The 19448-nt window shown below is 42.0% G+C and overlaps 1 protein-coding gene across 1 annotated transcript in view; it reads left to right on the top strand.

Annotated features, from left to right (window-relative positions):
* KCNH3 (potassium voltage-gated channel subfamily H member 3) overlaps positions 1 to 19448 on the top strand; it is a 153845-nt gene that overhangs the window by 56336 nt on the left and 78061 nt on the right. Inside the window, exons 3-6 of the mRNA XM_073614022.1 lie at positions 13252 to 13485; positions 17343 to 17474; positions 17592 to 17722; positions 18509 to 18758. Coding sequence (XP_073470123.1) covers positions 13252 to 13485; positions 17343 to 17474; positions 17592 to 17722; positions 18509 to 18758 — 747 coding nt within the window. The remainder of the gene's footprint in view (positions 1 to 13251; positions 13486 to 17342; positions 17475 to 17591; positions 17723 to 18508; positions 18759 to 19448) is intronic.

Raw genomic sequence — 19448 nt, 5'->3', positions numbered from 1 at the left:
AGTAAATCTCTGACAGAGAGGTTGAATACATTGTACATTTTTAAACCCTTGTTGCTGTACAGCCCTCTCGTGATTGACTAGAGATTAGGCTTATGGGGCATGCCAGAGAATTGGGGGGTGAGTCATTATAGATTATATAATAGGGGTTCTAGGTCACAAGGTCATAAAAAATCTTTTTACCCAGCTTCCAATAAGGTTTACTGTAGATGTTTAGATACTCTCAAATGGCACAGTTTTTGACTGCTCTTGATCGCACTAGTGACCTGACCCCCTCCACCTCAATGGAGTATTTATGCAGGAATTAAGATAAACATTAAGTTAAACATACTGACCACATATTTAAAATATATAATATATTGCATTTAGGTTCTTCCAAGTTGCTGTACATGGAGAAATGGGAACAATATCTGAGAGAGACGATGGCAACAGAGAAATGGGGTAAATTGGCTCAGTACAATTCTAGATCATACATAAAATACCTCACTGATTGAGGCGAACTATAAGGTTTTCTTAAGGCGGTATATGGTGACGGTGCGACTCACGTCATGTGTCCTGGGAGCCTTCTCACTGTGCTTCAGAGGCTGTTGTCAGAAGGAATATTACACACATAATGGACTTGTCAGAAAGTCAAGCGGTTCTGGATACGCACATACAATTTAATTTTTTCCCTTACCCAGGTGAACCTAATTAAAGCTCTACAACAGGCCCTACTGGGAAGACCGGTGGAGTGGAAACCAGGACACATGAGACAGTTAATTTATATTATTTTTACAGCAGCTAGAATCTCAATTACAAAATCCTGGAAATCTCCCATAATCCCATTGATCTCTTGAAGGCCAAGTTGACATAGATCATGATAAATGAACGTTTGTCGGCTATTCTACATGACAGATTGGCCTATTTTGAGAAAATCTGGAATACCTGGATAAAATATTTTTCGGACTCTTCTTGAGAGGGACTGAAACCTGTGTTCTGGCAGTAGAGGGTGCATTCTCCTTCTTCCTTCTTCCTTCTTCCTTCTTCCTTCTTCCTTTTTCCTTCTTCCTTCTTCCTTCTTCCTTCTTCCTTCTTCTTTTTTCTTCTTTTTTCTTTTTCTTCTTCCCCGGCGTGGGAGGTGGATTTGCCCCTCCTTTCGAAAAACACATTTACTGTACCTGCATACCCAAATCATAAAAGAGAAAATTATTTTTAGAAATTCGCTGTACTGCTGATTTGCAAGTTCTGCACCGAAAACCCGTCTACCTAGTGGCACTCTCCAATTTTATAAAATCAACCCCTAAGTTTGGAAAACAATAGGCAGGCCTCTATTCTTTTTGAAGCAATGCAGAATATTCAGCCAGACTATGGAAACAGAATGACAGCTCTTTAAAACAAGGTATTGGCAACAATCTAGACTTCTATTCAATTTTCGCTCTTAAAAGCGCTACTTACAGTTCTTGTAGTTGGCACCTAAAAATGACAAAATGATTTTCAAAACCTCGTTTTTGTCACAGAAAATGGCAGCCTTTGGGAACACTGATTGTGCAAATATTTTGTCAGTTCATGTTCTGCAGTTATCTGGAATACAGACTGCTTAGCCAGAGCCATACTCAAAACCATGGGAGGAGGAAAAATTTTACCTGTTGTACTGTACAGACACAACACATTCACTGCATCTGTGGTAGTGGGTAGGGATGAGCCAAACATCCCCCCCCCCCCCCCGGTTCGGTTCGTGGTGGAACATGCGAACAGACCAAAAATTTATGCGAACCCCATTAAAGTCTATGGGACTCGAACGTGAAAAATCTAAAGTGCTAATTTTAAAGGCTAATATGGAAGTTATTGTCATAAAAAGTATTTGGGGACACTTTGGGTACATTTTGTAAGTGTAGCTCCAGCCCAAAAAAACTATTTTTAAGCTTTTTGGATAACATAGGGAAGGGTTATCATCACCCCTGTAACATTTGTTTTGCTGTCTGTGCCCCTGTTCAGAAGATTTCACCTCACTTTTTGTTCCAATGACAATTGGATTTAGAAAATTTTGGGTTATTAGGGAAACAAGGATTGGTGATAAAGCATCGGTGGGACACCTTTTTCCCATATTTAACTCTTACAGGAGAGAACTTCCCTTCCTAGGGGTAGATTTCCTCTCACTTCCTGTTGTCTCCCTCCGTTTGTAAGTAGGAGTCGTTTGTAAGTCGGATGTTTGAAAATAGGGGGCCGCCTGTATATACTATAAGGCCTGCCCTATACACTCTGTGGAAAATTGGGCCTTAGGTGTTGGTGGTACCAGAACACTGTAAGCCCTCACAGTTACTCTTGGTGGGCACTGGAACGGGGCCCTGCTGTGAAATATTATATCAAGAATTGTAATCACATGCCCCTGTTAAACAGTGGCAAAAAAATTGGGCCTTAGGCGGTGATGGTGGCACAACACTGTAAAGCCTCAGAAATACTTTTGAGCGCAGGAACAGGCCCTGCTGTGAAATATTAGATCAAAAATTGCAATTACTCACCCCTGTTAAACAGGGGCAGAAAAATTGGGCCTTAGGCAGTGGTGTTGGTGGCACAACACTGCAACCATAGGCGTGCGCACAGGGTGTGCCAGGTGTGCCCAGGCACACCCTAATCACACTGTGCAGCACAGATCCCCCCTACTGCCCTGGCTCCCCCCTCCTTCCCCTCACAGTGCTTCTGGCTGCCCAACTTTCCTCTCCCTCCAGTTGTTGCTGTGGGGATGTTTTAGGATGAGTAGGGGAAGGGGTCGGTAAATATGTAACTTACCGGCCCCTTCCCTTTCATCGTGAGTGATCGGTATTATGTGTTTGAGCTTTGGGGTGCACACCCTAATACAATAGGCTGCGCACACCTATGACTGCAACCAAATTGTAATTACGCGCCCCTGTTAAACAGGGGCAGAAAAATTGGGCCTTAGGCGGTGGTGGTGGTGGCACAACACTGTAAAGTCTCACAGATACTTTTGGTGAACACAGGAACAGGCCCTGCTGTGAAATATTAGATCAAAAATTGTAATTACGTGCCCCCTGTTAAACACCGCTTCTCCACCGCTCTTTCTGTGACTGAACAAAGCCTCAGAAACACGTTGTCCGGGACCAGGAAATTGTAACCTCCCAGGCTCTGGAAACGCATTGCACAAACCTTTCTGCAAGGCCTCCCGAAGATGTTTCATCCTCTGCTTCCTCTGCGAAGGCTGCATAAGTTCTGCAACCATACCCTTGTAATGTAGATCAAGAAGGGTTGCCAGCCAGTAATGATCCCTCTCCTTGATACCACAAATCCTAGGGTCCTTTCGCAGGCTTTGTAGGATCAGGGAGGCCATGCAGTGTAGGTTTGCAGAGGCATTTGATCCTGAGTCCTCTGGGTCACTAAGGATCACATGATCCTCAACCACCTCCTGCCAGCCACGTACAACTCCATGGGTTTCTGGGGACTGCAAACGATCCTTTGAAGACTGCTGCTGATGCTGAGTGTTATCCTCCACCTCCATGCTGACACAATCCTCCTCCTCTTCTTCTTCCTGTGTGATCGACGGGCCTGCAGGAATACTAGTATCTGGATAAATGGGGCCTTGAGAGGTAAGGAAGTCCTCCTCTTCCTCCCGCTGTTCTGCCTCAAGTGCCCTGTCCATTATTCCTTGAAGCATGTGCTCCAACAGGAAGACAAAAGGGACAGTATCACTGATGCATGCACTGTCACTGCTCACCATCCGCGTGACAGGACAGTGCATGCATCCATGATCAGTAGTCCGAGGCCAAGGCATTGCCTTCCACATGCCGGTAGAGAGCTGGAATGGCCTTCCGTGAAAAGAAATGGCGTTTGGGGACCTGCAACTGAGGTACCGCACATTCCACAAATTCACGAAAGGGGGCAGAGTCTACCAACTGAAAAGACAGCAGTTGCAGTGCTAGCAATTTGGCCAAGCTAGCATTCAGACGCTGAGCATGTGAATGGCTGGGACCGAATTTCTTTCGACGGTTTAGCAACTGGGGTAGGGAAATTTGCCTGCTAAAATCAGATGGAGGTGTACTGATTGGCTGCAAGTACTTGGGACACCTATTGCTATACCTTCATTCCTCTCAGTGCAGGTTTCTGAGAGGAGTGGAGGTATAGTGGGGTTGGAGAACCCACCTGATGAGGAGCAAGGAGAGATCCGCCTCGTTCCTTGATGTGGGTCTTTTAAGTGCTGTTGCCAATGGACTGCATGGGAGGTCGTCATATGTCTGGTCAAGCATGTGGTTCCCAAGCAGTTGCTGTTTTGCCCACGCTTGATACACTTCAGACATATGTTGCAAACAGCAATGGTGCGATCTGCTGCACACGTGTCAAAAAGGCCCACACCAAGGAACTTTTCAAAATATGTGGGGAGCCAGCAGCGCCCTGCACTTGCTTAGCTCTGCGGTGTGATGCGATAGGGTGGCTGCCCTTAAGCTGCCCCCTGGAGGGCATCCTACCTCGTTGGAGATGGGCCCTCCTCCTCCTCTCTTCTATCAGGCACCCAAGTTGAGTCAGTGACCTCATGATCCCCTCCCTCCTCGTCACTGGAGCAAACTTGGCAGTATGCTGCAGCTGGGGGAACATGACTGCCAGTTTCTTGACCTTCTTGGGCACCCCCTCTCTCTAGGCTAATGTTACTCCCTTCCTCAACCTGGGTACCATCATCGGAGCCTTCAAATCACTGCACATTCTCCTGCAGCATGTACCCGACACTGTGGTCGAATAGTTTGGGGGACTCTAAGCCTGGGTGACAGAGGATGAGGATGGCTTTGTTATCCATTCCACCAACTCTTCTGCATGTTGTGGCTCAATAACACAGCCAGCTGCAGGAAAAAAGGACAAGCGTGCCCCACGCCCATGTGCTGAGAATGCACCGTGTCCACAACCAACACTGTCGACTGTAGACACAGCGCCTGCTTGCCCTCTTTTAGTGACCTGTGAGTGTCTGCCCCTCCTTGGTGGCCTTTCAGACATGCTGTAAATGTTGTTTATAAAAAAACTATACTATATTGTGTACTGTGTACACCACCAGGAAAGTAGTAGCAACTGCACTAGGGGTGCACGGTACTGTGTACACCAACAGTGTAATAACAACTATGGGTGCACTGTATGTATTGTGTACACCACCAGAAAAGTAGTAGCAATTGCACTATGGGTGCACGGTACTGTGTACACCAACAGAAGTATAATAACAACTATGAGCACACTGTATGTATTGTGTACACCACCAGGAAAGTAGTAGCAACTGCACTAGGGGTGCACGGTACTTTGTACACCAACAGTGTAATAACTATGGGTGCACTGTATGGATTGTGTACACAACCAGGAAAGTAGTAGCAACTGCACTAGGGTTGCACAGTACTGTGTACACCAACAGAAGTTTAATAACAACTATGGGTGCACTGTATGTATTGTGTACACCACCAGGAAAGTAGTAGCAACTGCACTAAGGGTGCACGGTACTGTGTGTAGTACACCAACAGTAGTATAATAACAACTAAGGGTGTACTGTATTGACCACCAAAAAAGTATGGGCAACTGCACCGTCTAAAGTATATTAGAAATATATATATATATATTAAATACGGTACACTGCAGCTAACTGAATAACCTGCCTGCCAAAAGTATATTAGAAACAGTACACCAGGAACGGCCTGCAGTGAGTTATAGCTAAACTGTATGCAGTGGATGATATATATATATATAATACACTGCAGCTAACTGGATAATCTGCCTGCTCAATCTAAATGAGACTCACGTGCAGGCGGCCTTATATAGTGTGGGGCGTGGACTTAGTCCCCCCTGAGCCATGATTGACGAAAGGCACCCTGCCTTTGGCCAAAGCTGAGGGCGCTGTGATTGGCCAAAGCATGCAGGTCATGGTGCATGCTCTGGCCAATCATCATACAGCAATGCACTGCGCTCCCGCAGTGCATTATGGGCCGTTACGCGCTGCTCGAATTTGGCACGAACGGCCCATCGTGTTCGGTTTTCGACAAACGGGCGAACAGCCAATGTTCGAGTCAAACTCATGTTCGACCCGAACAGAAAGCTCTTCCCTAGTAGTGGGTACAGCTCACTGCAAAGCCACCCACTAACAACGTTGTCCGATTCCTACTCATTTTGCAAAGTTTAAAAATAATAGAAAAAGCAACCAATTCAAATAATAGACTGTGAAAAAATGTAGCGCTTAACAAAATATCTGCCCTGTGATACAGTGCAAAAAATATATGGAACCAATGAAAGGTGAAAGAAAAGCAGTGATGTAACTATGATTCTCAAATCAAAAGTCCAAAATAAATAGAGTGAATAAAAGTCCAAAAAATGAACATAACAATCAAGTGTAGATCTTCTATTTGTGCAAATGACCCAATGAAGTCTGAACAGTGATGAATCCAGAAAAGTGAAATAAGATAGTGTACTCTTACCAGAGTTGGTGGACCCGGATGTCAGCGACACCAGGTCATAAAGGCTTAGATAATCGAGTCAGTGGTTCTCTCTGGTGACAATAGAAGTCCAGGATCTCCATGGATATCTCCAAACGACCTCATAGAGCTTCTGCCAAGCTGGAAGTACGATTATGAAAAAGAAGGCACTAGAGCAACTCTCCTCTTAATCAATGTATGTAAAAAGAAAAGAGGGGAGGCTCCAATGGTGCAGATCAAAAAGGATGAGTTTATTAAAACCAAAAGTACATAAAAAGTGATCACGGTATGAAAGCAATGTGGGGAGCAGTAAGCAAAGTCCGACGCGTTTCGTCCAAATAGGACATCTACTGGGGCATAAGACGGCCTTATATAGTGTGGGGCGTGGACTTAGTCCCCCTGAGCCATGATTGGCGAAATGCACCCTGCCTTTGGCCAATTATGGCTCTATTAGCTGAGGACGCTGTGATTGGCCAAATCCTGCAGGTCATGGTGCATGCTCTGGCCAATCATCAGACAGTAATGCACTGCGCTCCCGCAGTGCATTATGGGCCGTTATGCGCCGCTCGAATTTGGTACGAACGGCCCATCATGTTCAGTTTTCGACCAAGGGGGCGAACAGCCAAACTCATGTTCGACCTGAACAGAAAGCTCTTCCCTAGTAGTGGGTACAGCTCACTGCAAAGCCACCGACTGACAACGTTGTTCGATTCCTACTCATTTTGCAAAGTTTAAAAATAAAGGAAAAAGCATCCAATTAAAATAATAGGACACATGTTTCTGTTATGCTTGTTTTAATAAAAGCATCTGGATAACAAAACACTGTTACTCCCTCCCCGCTCCACACACACTCACCTTCAACGAAGCTCCCTGCCCCCCCATTCCTATCACTCTCATTACACTTTCACCCCTTCCTTCCCAAGCCAATTTACAGCTTTCAGCGCTGTCACATTTTGAATGCCAATTACTCAGTCATGCAATACTGTGACTAAACAAAATTTGTATCACTTTTTGAGACAGATAGAGCTTTATTTTGGTGGTATTTAATTACCAGAGGGTTTTTTTTAATCTTTTGCTATAAAAAACAAAAAATACTGTAAATTTTAAAAAAGCACATTTTCTTTGTTTCTGTTTCTTCAAGTTCTCCAGGAAGCGCCCGCACCTCTGGCCATATACAATACTGCACACACCAGCAGTGGTTATGGAACGAATCATCTGAGTTTCCATTATTTTATATGGGGAAACTCGCTTTGATGTACATGTGCTTTGGATTACAAACATGCTTCTGGAATGAAATATGCTAGTAATCCAAGGTATTACTGTAGATTATTTGATCTGTGTGAAAGTTATAGAGTCTACAAACTATATACAGCGGGTAAAATAAGTATTGTACACACCATTTTTCAAGGTAAATTTATTTCTTAAGGTGCTATTGACATGAAATTGTCACCACGTGTCAGTAACAACCCGTGCAATCCATACATACCAAGAAACCAAAACAAATAAGTTCAGAAATGAAGTTATGTGTAATAAAATGGAATGACACAGGGGAAAAATTGGATTCAAGTCAGGTGATTGGCTTATTTTCATTCTTTAAAACCAATTAAAGTATAATAAGAGTTTCCTTGGCTTTGTGTTTGAGATCATTGTCTTGCTGAAATGTCCACCTTCTTTTCATCTTCATCATCCTGGTAGATGTAGATGGCAGCAAATTTTTATCAAGATTGTCTTGGTACATTTTTCCATTCATCCTTCCTTCAATGATATGAAGTTTGCCAGTATCATATGCTGAAAAACAGCCCCTCACCATGTTGTTCCCACCTCCAAACTTCTTTTTTTGAGCTCACCCGAGAGGCCCCTTCAGCAGACCACCCTGTCAAGCAACTTTAAACGGCCCCACTCTTTGTTGACTAGTTGAACCTCCTTCAGAGAATCTTTGTCTAGTAGAAGCTTTGGGTGACCACTCTCCAAGGCTTTCAAAGTCAAACAGCAGAGAGAATTTTCTGTTTGATCTTTCCTCAAGTCTTTCCTGGAGAGAGTGGCAGGCCCCCATTCCTTACCTGGGTCAAGCTGTAGTAGAGCTTTGGGATGCCAGCAGTGGTGGCTTAGATGGCTTTGGCCCCTGTTGCCCTTCTGGCTCTGTACTCATTTCCTTAGACTCCGGAATTCAATTAAATCTACTCTTCCTTCTGAGTTTCTGAGACATAGGGTCTTCTTGATATAGTATCAGCATCCCTACTACCGATTCCAGTATGTAGTATTTCAAACTGAAACAGAACCTAGACAGTGCTGCCTAGTATCGACGTCCCGTTGTATCCAGTTTGGCTATGGTAAGAACATATGTGAGCAGGTTGTTTTCTATCCATTCTAACCTCAAGTTCTGCCCTGTACAAGTAATCTTTCAGTTTGTCCATGGCAGCCTACTTCATTGGGTAAGATAGTTTCTCTCAGACGGGGTTAAAACTTAGGCTCATGTAAGCGTCAGGTCTCAGAAGTCCGTTATGTTCATGATGCAACATACCACCTAGTCTTTCTCTGCTGGTATCAACATATAGCTCATAGGGCTTGACAAGGTCAGCATAGGCCAAAACTGGTGCACTAGTCAAACTTCATTTCAACTGAAGAAAGGCCTGCTCACATTGGTCAGGCCATTCTGCTTCTATAGACTCTTGGGACTTTCTCAGCCCATTTTGCTTCTTCTTCAGCCTGCAAGAGCTCGGTGACGGGTTAGGCTAACCTTTTGAAGCCTTCCACACACCTACTGTAGTAGGAACAGAACCCCAGAGTCCAGAAGGGCTTTCCCGTATACACCTTCCACTTGAACAGGCACTAGGAAAAGGACCCACCAGCTTGTCAGGGTATATGTTTGGAGGAGCTGAGGTGACTTGTTCCACTGCTTGAGCTTCTCTTTTCTATCAGACCTCTCTTTTGATCTGATGGCAATTCTGTTGCCCTCTAGGCCAAAGGTTTTAGGTCTGATGTTCACTGACCTCCCATGATCTGAGGCTTTAGCTGAGGCCTGACACAAAGGTTTGGGCATCACCCTCCCTTTGTTTTGAATCTGGGAATTGGAGCAGGCTGACTTAGTTGGGCACCCAGTTGGCTTGTAATGTTCTTTCTGTGGTCTTGGTGGGCTGGGAGAATTATGGTGGTAGCAACCAACACCCCCACACGTATAACAGACCATTGATCTGAATTAATATTCAACTACTTCTGTGCTGCCAGTTCCCTAAGTTAAAAGCACCAATATGCTCTGAGCTACTGCAAACAATTAAAACGTGTTCCCACATCCATCCATGAATCCAAGTTATAAAAAGTGTAGCAATGCTCCTTCTGTGTCATTCCTTCCTAATATAGGTGTATATACTACCCCAACTCTGATATTCCAGTGTCATATATACTTAAAACTATAAGCAATCAGTCATAGACCACATAAACATATAAACATGTTTTTAAACACGTGCACCCACTGTTCCAGTCCTGCAAACATTATGGTACCATGTAGATATACATATCAATCCATATAATGTCCACCATTCCTTAGTGATTTTTCTCAATGATGCCATAGTACCAATAATAATTCTTCCAAACTCATGAATTAGTGTGTATACCAGTTTATACTCAAATTCAGTGCACCGTTTTTATGCATGATGCCCTTTACTAGTGCCAAAATTCCAACACACTCCAAAAACCAGGTCAGGTCAATTCTTCCATGAAAACCAGAAGTGGTCTTCATGGAAGAATTGTGGTCAAAAAGACATACCTTAGCTGTAGAAACAAGTGACTCAGCTATGCATGAAAACATAGAAACTGGTGTGCAGTTCTCCAGAACAATTACGCGTTGATTTTCTCTACCTAAAATTTTATGCAAAGGCCTAAGGGCTTTTTCCTTTTTTATGTAATCTCCAAAAATGACCACTATTACTTGCACCATTTTCTGAATTTAAACTGTGGATAAGTACACATTAGTCAATTGTTAGTAAACAGCTCTCCTTCTGTGCACACGCTAAGTGAAAACTTGCAAGCAAAGTGATTTTCTAGCTTACCCTAAAAACATGGGATGAAGTCTTTTGTTGGGTTGGTTACTCAGTGCTTCAAACAAATTATATTTAACTTTGTTGCTCTGAGAAAATCAAGGTTTCCCCATTTCCTCATACATTGTGTTCACCATTCCACACAATTGCTGCTTGGAAATCCTGGATATTCTTCTTCAACTGTAAGCAATAATCAGAATCTGCCACATTTATGCTCCCAAATATCAAACCAGATTAAATACAGTAGGTCAGGACACAATTCTAGTGCCTTCCTGACTAAATGAAAGCGATTTGGCTACATTGACAGATCACTTTATGGAGCTGAGGGCGCAAATATTTTGTAGAGTTCCGTCACTGCAAATGTCTAACACAGTGACTACACTCAAATTATAATTGAATATGAAACAAAAAGAGCTGCGCTAGACTGGGTACAAATAAAAAAATTGTCCATAGACATAATAGTCCCTATAGATCAGTGGTTCTCAACTCCAGTCCTCAGGACCCACCAACAGGCCAGGTTTGCAAGATAGCTGAAATACATCACAGGTGATATCATTTGCTGCTCAGTGATTGCAGTATTCTAGTCTGCAACTCCCCAAGGTAATACTTAAAATCTGGCCTGTTGGTGGGCCCCGAGGACTGGAGTTGAGAACCACTGCTATAGATCATCAAACCTGAAAGATGAAGAAATGTGTTTCCCTTTTCCCTTTAAATGTTCATCGTGACAATAATGTGAATTTTGTCATATCACAACAAAAAAAGTGCACCTCCACCACATAGAAGACACGCTTACCAGATGGCAAGCTTAATAAAGCTTGCGGCTATTGCCCCGCTAAGGCCTTTATCCTGAGGGAAATTCTGATGTCAGCTCATAGACGGATCACATGCCATGTGGGGTAAGGCCAAGCAGATGTCCTTATACTCTCAAAGGAACCAAGGAGTCAACTCCGCAATCAGTGGACAATTAGGCCAAGATAACTCAAAAAGAAAAAATCTTGCTATAGTGTAAAACCAACTACAATTTTAATAGTAAAAATGGTAATGCACTTACAGCAAGGAGCAGAATAAAAGCATAGATAAAAAGCCAGCCGGCTTGCAAAGACCACCAGTCCTTCTGGGATCGTAACAACGCAGTGACGTCAGCACGTCCCTCCTCCCTGCTGACGTCACCACTTTGTTACGATCCTGGAAGTACTGGTGGTTTCTTAAGCTGCATCTGGTAAGTGTGTGATCTATGTGGTGGAGGTGCACTTTTTTTGTCGTGGTGTGACAAAATTATTGTCACAATGAACATTTAAAGGGACACACATTTCTTCATCTTTCTGGTTTGATGGATTTGATGATCTATTCATGTCTATGCACAATTTATTCATTTTTTACCAAGGCTAGCATAGCTCTTTTTGTATACTTTATTTGTCATTCTCTGCGTGTATCTGACAGCAGAGCTTCAGCTTTTTTTTTCATTTTGTTTATAATTATTGTTCAACATGAGTTGGCGCTTTTTTTTCCATTTGCATAACTGAATATGAATCTTATTGCATCATTCATGCTAAAAAATAATTTGGTTTCACTTTGACAAATCATACATTTAACGTTAAGAGGGCACACTGGCTAATAAATGATCAGTCTATAATTTTAATGGTAGGTTTATTTTAATAGTTAGAGACAGAATAACATCAAAAATAGCAAGAAAAACGCATTTCAAAAAAGTTATAAGTTGATTTGCATTTTAATGACTGAAAAAATTATTTGACCCCTTCGCAAAACATGACTTAGTACTTGGGGGCAAAACCCTTTGAAGGCGTGCTCCTAATCTATGTGCCTTGGGTATAGAAGACACCTGGGAGCCAGAAATCTTGCTGATTGATAGGGGATCAAATATTTATTTCACTCATTTAAATGCAAATCAATGTATAACTTTTTTGAAATGCGTTTTTCTAGATATTTTTGTTGTTGTTCTGTCTCTCACTGTTAAAATATACCTACCATTAAAATGATAGACTGACCATTTTTTTGTCAGTGGGCAAATGTACAAAATCAGCAAGGGATCACATATTTTTTTCCCTTACTGTACCAAAAGACAAGAAACACAGTAGAACCTACTTAAAACAAAAGATAACTTGTCTTCTTGTCTCTCTTCCATCACAGATCCCCAAAAAATGGGTTATGTTAGGACAGAAGGTGGAACTCTGCAAATCATTCCTTAATGCCCGGGTGGCCAAATTTACACCCAGAACCACTGGTTTATAGTATAGATGCAGCCTAATATTATATAGCCGTTTATTCCAAATTGCAAACAGATAGTTGGCAGTTATCAGTGCAGTGTACGAAAACCATGGCTTCTATGAAGTAGGACTGGTGAACCAAGATTTCAGTGCCTTTGCTGTGAACATTGAAGATAAACCTCCCCACAATGTCTAGCTTCAGAGGTGAATAAGGGGCTTATTTTAACTGGTTTTACTGCTTGCACAGAATATGTAAATACTTTAATAAGCATAGCTTAGGTATAGGTTCACTTAACTGATGTAGCACAAAAACCAAAGGTGATGTGCAACTTGCAGTAAACAAAACACCAGATTTTACATGTCTTTTGGCTGAGCAATGCTAGAGGATTCCTTGTGGCTTATATAAGTTATTGCAGAACTTTTATTGCTGCTTACTGCATTGCTGTTTTTCTTTTTAATTGCCTGTTCATTTCTTGTATCATGCTGTTTTATTCACCTTACATCTTCTTTATTTTTATTTTATCTCCTTTTTGCCCTTTCCTCCCTCTAAATTTGTGTGCTTTCCCTCTCTAGACAGCAACTTTGTCCTTGGAAACGCTCAGCTGCCTCATTCCTACCCTGTGGTGTATTGCTCAGATGGCTTCTGTGAACTCACTGGCTTCACTCGAGCGGAGGTTATGCAGAGGTCATGTGCTTGTACCTTTCTGTATGGCACAGACACCGGGGAGCAAATTCAGCATTGTATCCAGAAAGCCTTGAATGATAAACAAGAGCTAAAGGCTGAGCTGCTGCTATACAAGAAAAGTGGTGCGTAGATGGAATGTTTTCTACTAAGTGCTTTTTGCTTAGCATTTGTAAAATAACATAAAAAACATAAAAAACATTTATACTAATAAGTGTTGTTTTCGTGGCATCATCTTTGTAGCATCTATCTAAAGAACAAGGTCAAATAAATCTGTTTTGTATTGTAAAGCATGCCTACATCTAGTACAAAAAAAAAGAGAAAAAGTCCCTAACCTTCTTTAAGAAATGAGAATTTCTTGAATACATTAAATATTTAATAACACCTCTACTTCTGCACAAAAAAAATCTAAGCACCACCGTCTTGTCTTCCTTGCATCATCTCATCTACTCCAAGTTTTGAAGGCTTATGGGAATCTGCCAGGATAGAAATTTGGTGGTTGCTGTTGATGAGACAGTCAGAGGTCACTTAAAATCTAAGCTTGACCATACACTGGACAGTACAGTGGATAAGTGGTGTAGAAGTGGATAGTGCCTAGCAATACAAGGTACATTGGTTAAAAGCCCAACCACGGCACTACTTGCATAGAGTTTGATTTCTGTTCCTGTGTGGGTTTCTTCCCACACTCCAAAGACATGTTGGTGGGTTGGTGGATTGTAAGCTCTTTATGGGCAGGGACTATTGTGAATGTGTATGATGTAAAAGTGCTGTGGAAATTGTCAACACAATATGAATACCTGTAATAAAAAAATAAATATACTGGCATACCTCCCAACATTTTTAGATGGGAATGAGGAACACCTACTAGCAAACGTATGTAGGCATAGGACACTCTCCTGCCATACCCCCTTAAAAGGAGAATTAACCAAAGAAAAGGTTAATTAAATCTTCAAGTTTTTTTTTTTTTTTTACCACGACTATTCCTTTATATTGGTTTTTAAAATTTACAAATGCAGCAATTTGGATGAAAGGTTTAGCACTAGGAAACACTTTTTGAAAGATAAAAAGTGCATTTTATATACAACTATATGGATCAGACCAAAATGAGGGACATTGCTCCAAATCGGGGTCAGTTCCTCAAAATCAGGTACAGTTGGGAGCTATGCACTGGTAGATTTTTAAGCAAACATTCATATGAAAAATCTTGTCAATACATTCAATAATGGCAAAAGCAAGTTGACATATGTCGTTTAAAAGTGCTTCAAACTTTAGTTTGCTTTTAACATCCAATTTTGGTATGAATAGAATTTCCTGAGCAAAAACCACATACACCTCTTGGAATTTGTTTATTCTAGAAAAATTTTCCATTCTGTTCCTTCAAATATTCTTGTCACTAAGGTCAAGAAAAAACATCGATTTGACCCCACTAAGCATTAGAAAATTGAATGAACGTTCCAAAAATGAATATTTTTGACCAAAATTCTGTTAGTGCATGGCCAGCTTTACAGTTTCCAGCAATTGTTAGACTTCAGGAGACCTCTGACACCCCAGCTAAAGCAGGTCTGAGAAGCTCAAGTCTAAGGAAAAGCCGCAAAGGCAGTTTCATCTTCAGCTACAGGTCACGGTGTGACAGATATACTGTATGTTTATGACAGATATGTTGAAATAACAAACTGTTAATGATAACCTAAGAGAAAAGACTATGAGAGCCTTCCTAAATTTGCCAATTCCATTGTTTGTGGACCACCACCTTTAGACAGCCTTTAAGTCAGGTGTTTCCCTGCCTTTTCGACATCCTGTTTGCATTGCTATGTCCTGCTCTAGAATAAACTGCCCACCACCTGGGAGACACCATTTTATTTGTCATTATCTGTCTGGAGCTGTGGCAGCTCTGTCTCCTGCCCCCCAACACCTTCAGTGTACTTCAGTGTGCTTCTTCCTGCCTGCCATACTTGAATGCGCGGTAGAGAGACAAGAGACAAATATATATATTTCCAAAGTAAGCCTGCACAGTTAAGATTCAGATTCAGATTCCTTCATAAGCCCAGACCCAAGTAGTCATATTAAAGGGTTAATTCACCTTTACAAAAAAAACTGTCTATGCAAATAAGGGGCATCTATAGTTAAAAACAAACTGTGCAGCTTTGACAAAGATCAATAATGCCCTTGCTATAGGTATACGCCATATACATACCTCACGACACCTGACTAGAATACCCCCAGGATGTTGCTAGGATGTTCTTAAGTGAGGCCTAGTCATTACTGCTCATCTCTGCCACCCAGGAGTGAGTTTTCAAACGTTAAGCTCAGAGGAAAGAGCATGTGAGGGGGTTTGAATCGGAGAAAAGGCTCACTCCTGTGATGTGGAGGGAAACAGTAAGGATTAGGGCTCACTTAGCAATGTCCTGGGAGTATTAGGCTTTATGAGCTATGTAATGGCCTACACCATGCATGGGCATAATTCATGCATGGGCATAATTCATCTGCAGTTTGTTTTTAACTACAAACACTCCTTACCTGCATGAGTGAACTAACCCTTTAACCACATGCCGACTGGGCCATAGCCGAAAGATGGCTACAGCGTGGTCGGCTTATTCTGGGTGGGCATCCATGGATGTCCTCACAGAATCTCGCCCCCTGGGGCACGCACCCAGGAACATCCATGACCGGATAATGGTAAATTGACGCTGATCGCGGCCGTTTACCACGTGATCGCTCCGTCAAATGACGGAGCATCACTTGTAAACCGGCGTAATGTCATGGCGCCGGCTCTTCCCTCCCCTCTCTTTACTGATCGGTACAGTGTGAGAGGAGAGAGGGAGAGATTGTTTGCAGCGCTGTGGGCACTACAGATCCAGCCCACAGCGCTGCTCAGTGCCCATACTATGGCAATACTATGGCAATACTCTGCAATACTATGACAATACTATGGCAATACTCTGCCAATACTCTGCCAATATTTGCCAATACTCTGCAATAAATTTTAACAGAAACAAAGACAAATTTTTTTTTTTTACCGAATCTTCAGTCTTTTTTGATTTATAGCGCAAAAAATAAAAAACCCAGCGGAGATTAAATACCACCAAAAGAAAGCTCTATTTGTGTGAAAAAAAGGACAAACATTTCAAATGGGTACAGTGTTGCATGACTGAGTAATTGTCATTCAAAGTGTGAGAGCACCGAAAGCTGAAAATTGGTCTGGTTAGGAAGGGGGTTTAAGTGCCCATTGGTCAAGTGGTTAACAAGAATTATTACAAATTGTTGGTGAGATGAAAAAACAAATATAGGGAAAGACCCTATGCACACAGCAGAAACACACTTGACACACTATTGGGCTTTAAAGCTGAACTTACAGTTGTGTGGGAGAAGTGCCAACCAAATTGTTCTTGTAACCCACCCAAAAACCATGTTGATTGATTAAAAAAAAAAAAGCCTGGTGAACTAGGTCCGCCTGAAAGTATGAAAGAAAAAACAATTTCGGGGTGCTTCCTCTGACTGCAACTCTTTAAAGCAGAGTTCCACCCATTTAAAAGTCAGCAGCTACAAAAAGTGTAGCTGCTGACTTTTAATAATCAGACACTCACCTGTCCCACGGTCCAGCAATGCAAGCTCATGAAGCCCCACTCCTCTCCCCCTCCTCTCTGAGGCGCCGACATTCTAATTGTAGGTGCCTGGCTGTGGCTTCACAGCCGGGCACGCACTGCACATGCGCGAGATGCGCTGCGAATGGTCGGGCAATTTTCTGGGACCTGTGATGTGTCCCAGAAGATTGCAGGGAGGGTGGGGGGAGAGGTGAACTTCCTTCCGGCGCTGCGAAGCCCTTGGAGGAAGTGGGAGCTAGGTGCCCATAAAAACTGGATATCCACCCCCCCCCCCCCTAAAAAAAATGATATGCCAAATGGGTGGAACTCTGCTTAAAGAATTGTCAGGGAATGCTTCAGTGGAATGGATGCAGTTACCCCTTTTGTATTTTACTCTTCAGGTTCACAGTTCTGGTGCTTGCTGGATGTTGTACCCATCAAAAATGAAAAAGGGGAGGTGGTTCTATTTCTTGTTTCATTTAAGGACATCACAGATGCCAAGACCAGAATGCCGGAGAGCTGGAAAGAGACAGGTACTAGAAGAAAATTTCCATATGCTGAGCATTCTGTATTGTACATTTCTTCTTCTGTGATTCTGTTGACAGTGGGAGTATTACATTGAGTACTGATAGAATTTCTTATTTTGTCAGGAAGGGGAGAGCAGCAGACTCGTTTAACAGGGAAAGGATTCAATGCCAATCGTAGGCGAAGTCGTGCTGTGCTTTACCATCTTTCAGGTCATCTACAGAGACAAAATAGAGCAAAAGCAAAACTTGGTAAGGTAGGTACAAAGTGAGGATACAATATGAATGTGTACTACAATAAAGTGCTGAAGTAAGCACTAAAGATAAAGTAAGCAGTCCTATGCCAATGTGATGTGTTAAATAATCAAATAATTATTTGGCTGTTATTTCATGTTGATTATCATATGTCAAGAAAGCAGAAAATGTTCATTTAAGATTTTCAATGGTAGAGAACATTTAGGAAAATTAGATTCCTCCCACAACTGGTTCTTAAAGTGTATGCAAACCCAAAATCTGTTTCCTCCCTATTTTTGGCATCATGCCTCACTTTATATAACTTTGTTAATTCAATCATTTTTGGTGAATCTCTTGCAAAAATTCCTACCTGGAGATCCTGCCAATAGCAACCATTCCTGTTGCATGTTGAGCACCAATAACCCACTGTCATGCAGTGCATTATGTCAGCCTGCCATGTGCACTTCTTCAATTGCTCATTGCGCTACCTTTTGGCGAGACCTCTGATAGGTTGCCCAACGGCCAACGGGAAGTGCTGTTTCTGGCAAGATCTCCAGGAAACAAACAGTTTCACAAAAATGATTTGCTTAGGAAAACTGTATACAGTGAGGCATGATGCCAAACATAGGGGAATATGTAGATGTTGCGGTTACATGCACATAGAAAAACCATTTAAAGGTATATCTGTTTAAGAACCATATTAGAACTAAAAGATGTGAGGCCTTGATGAATTTATTGATCGCTTTTTACGTTGATGGAACTTGTATTTTAGGTTTCATTTTGCTTTAACCAATTTTGCTTCCTCACAGGGTGTTTTTGGCGAGAAGCCTCGGGTTCCAGAATATAAAGTTGTATCTATGCGTAAATCTCCTTTCATACTTTTGCACTATGGGCCCTTCAAGGCCTGCTGGGACTGCTTGATCCTTCTTGCCACCTTTTATGTAGCAGTGACTGTACCATACAGTGTCTGCTTCAGTAGTGCGAAAGAAGAAGGTACTCAGAGTCCACGCAGCCCACCCAGCGCATGTGATCTTGCTGTGGAAATCCTCTTCATACTAGGTAGGTATGGCGTAGGGAATAAAGCCACAAATATATTTCAAACAATGTGGGTTTATCAGAAATTAGATGGTTGGTTAAACTGAAAGCAAGATTCTTGAGATCTGTAACCAAGGCTTTAGCTAGCACACATAAGATCGTTGATAGACATACTTAGGGGCCCATATATGGAGTTCATACTTTCTATTTTATTTTATTTTTTACATAACATATCGTTTCCACTACATTTGGAAAGTAAACCTGTATTGAGAAAATATGGAAACTGCCATTTTAACTTTTCAACTTAAATCCTAGATTCCTGGCTGTGAAGCTATAATGCTATGTTTTTGAGGCACTTATTTGGAAAAAGCAAGAATATTAGGAATTCTTACTTAATCTGCCATATGCTTTTCTGAGTCAGTGGCTACCTATTAAAACCAGAGACAGCCAGGATATGACCTCCATATTTCGCTCAGAACAAGTTTCCTTTTAAAGCTGTTCTGGACACTTCCTCCACACAGCTGACTACATTTCAGGCATGGTGGAAAACAAAATACCTTTGGCAGATAAAAATTACCATTTCATACAGACCTCCTGCTGTATTTGTCCCTGAAAATATTGGCTATCATTTTATGCCATCCTAAAATAAGTGTGATCTATTATTTTCAGAAAGTTTTCCCTTTTTTAATGCAGTTCAGTTTATCTGCTTATTAT

This window comes from Aquarana catesbeiana, linkage group LG02 (genome assembly GCF_042186555.1).
Source record: "Aquarana catesbeiana isolate 2022-GZ linkage group LG02, ASM4218655v1, whole genome shotgun sequence".
NCBI classification, from domain to species: domain Eukaryota; kingdom Metazoa; phylum Chordata; class Amphibia; order Anura; family Ranidae; genus Aquarana; species Aquarana catesbeiana.
The sequence above is the reverse complement of the archived record's forward strand: the minus strand, read 5'-3'. Positions and strand labels throughout refer to the sequence as shown.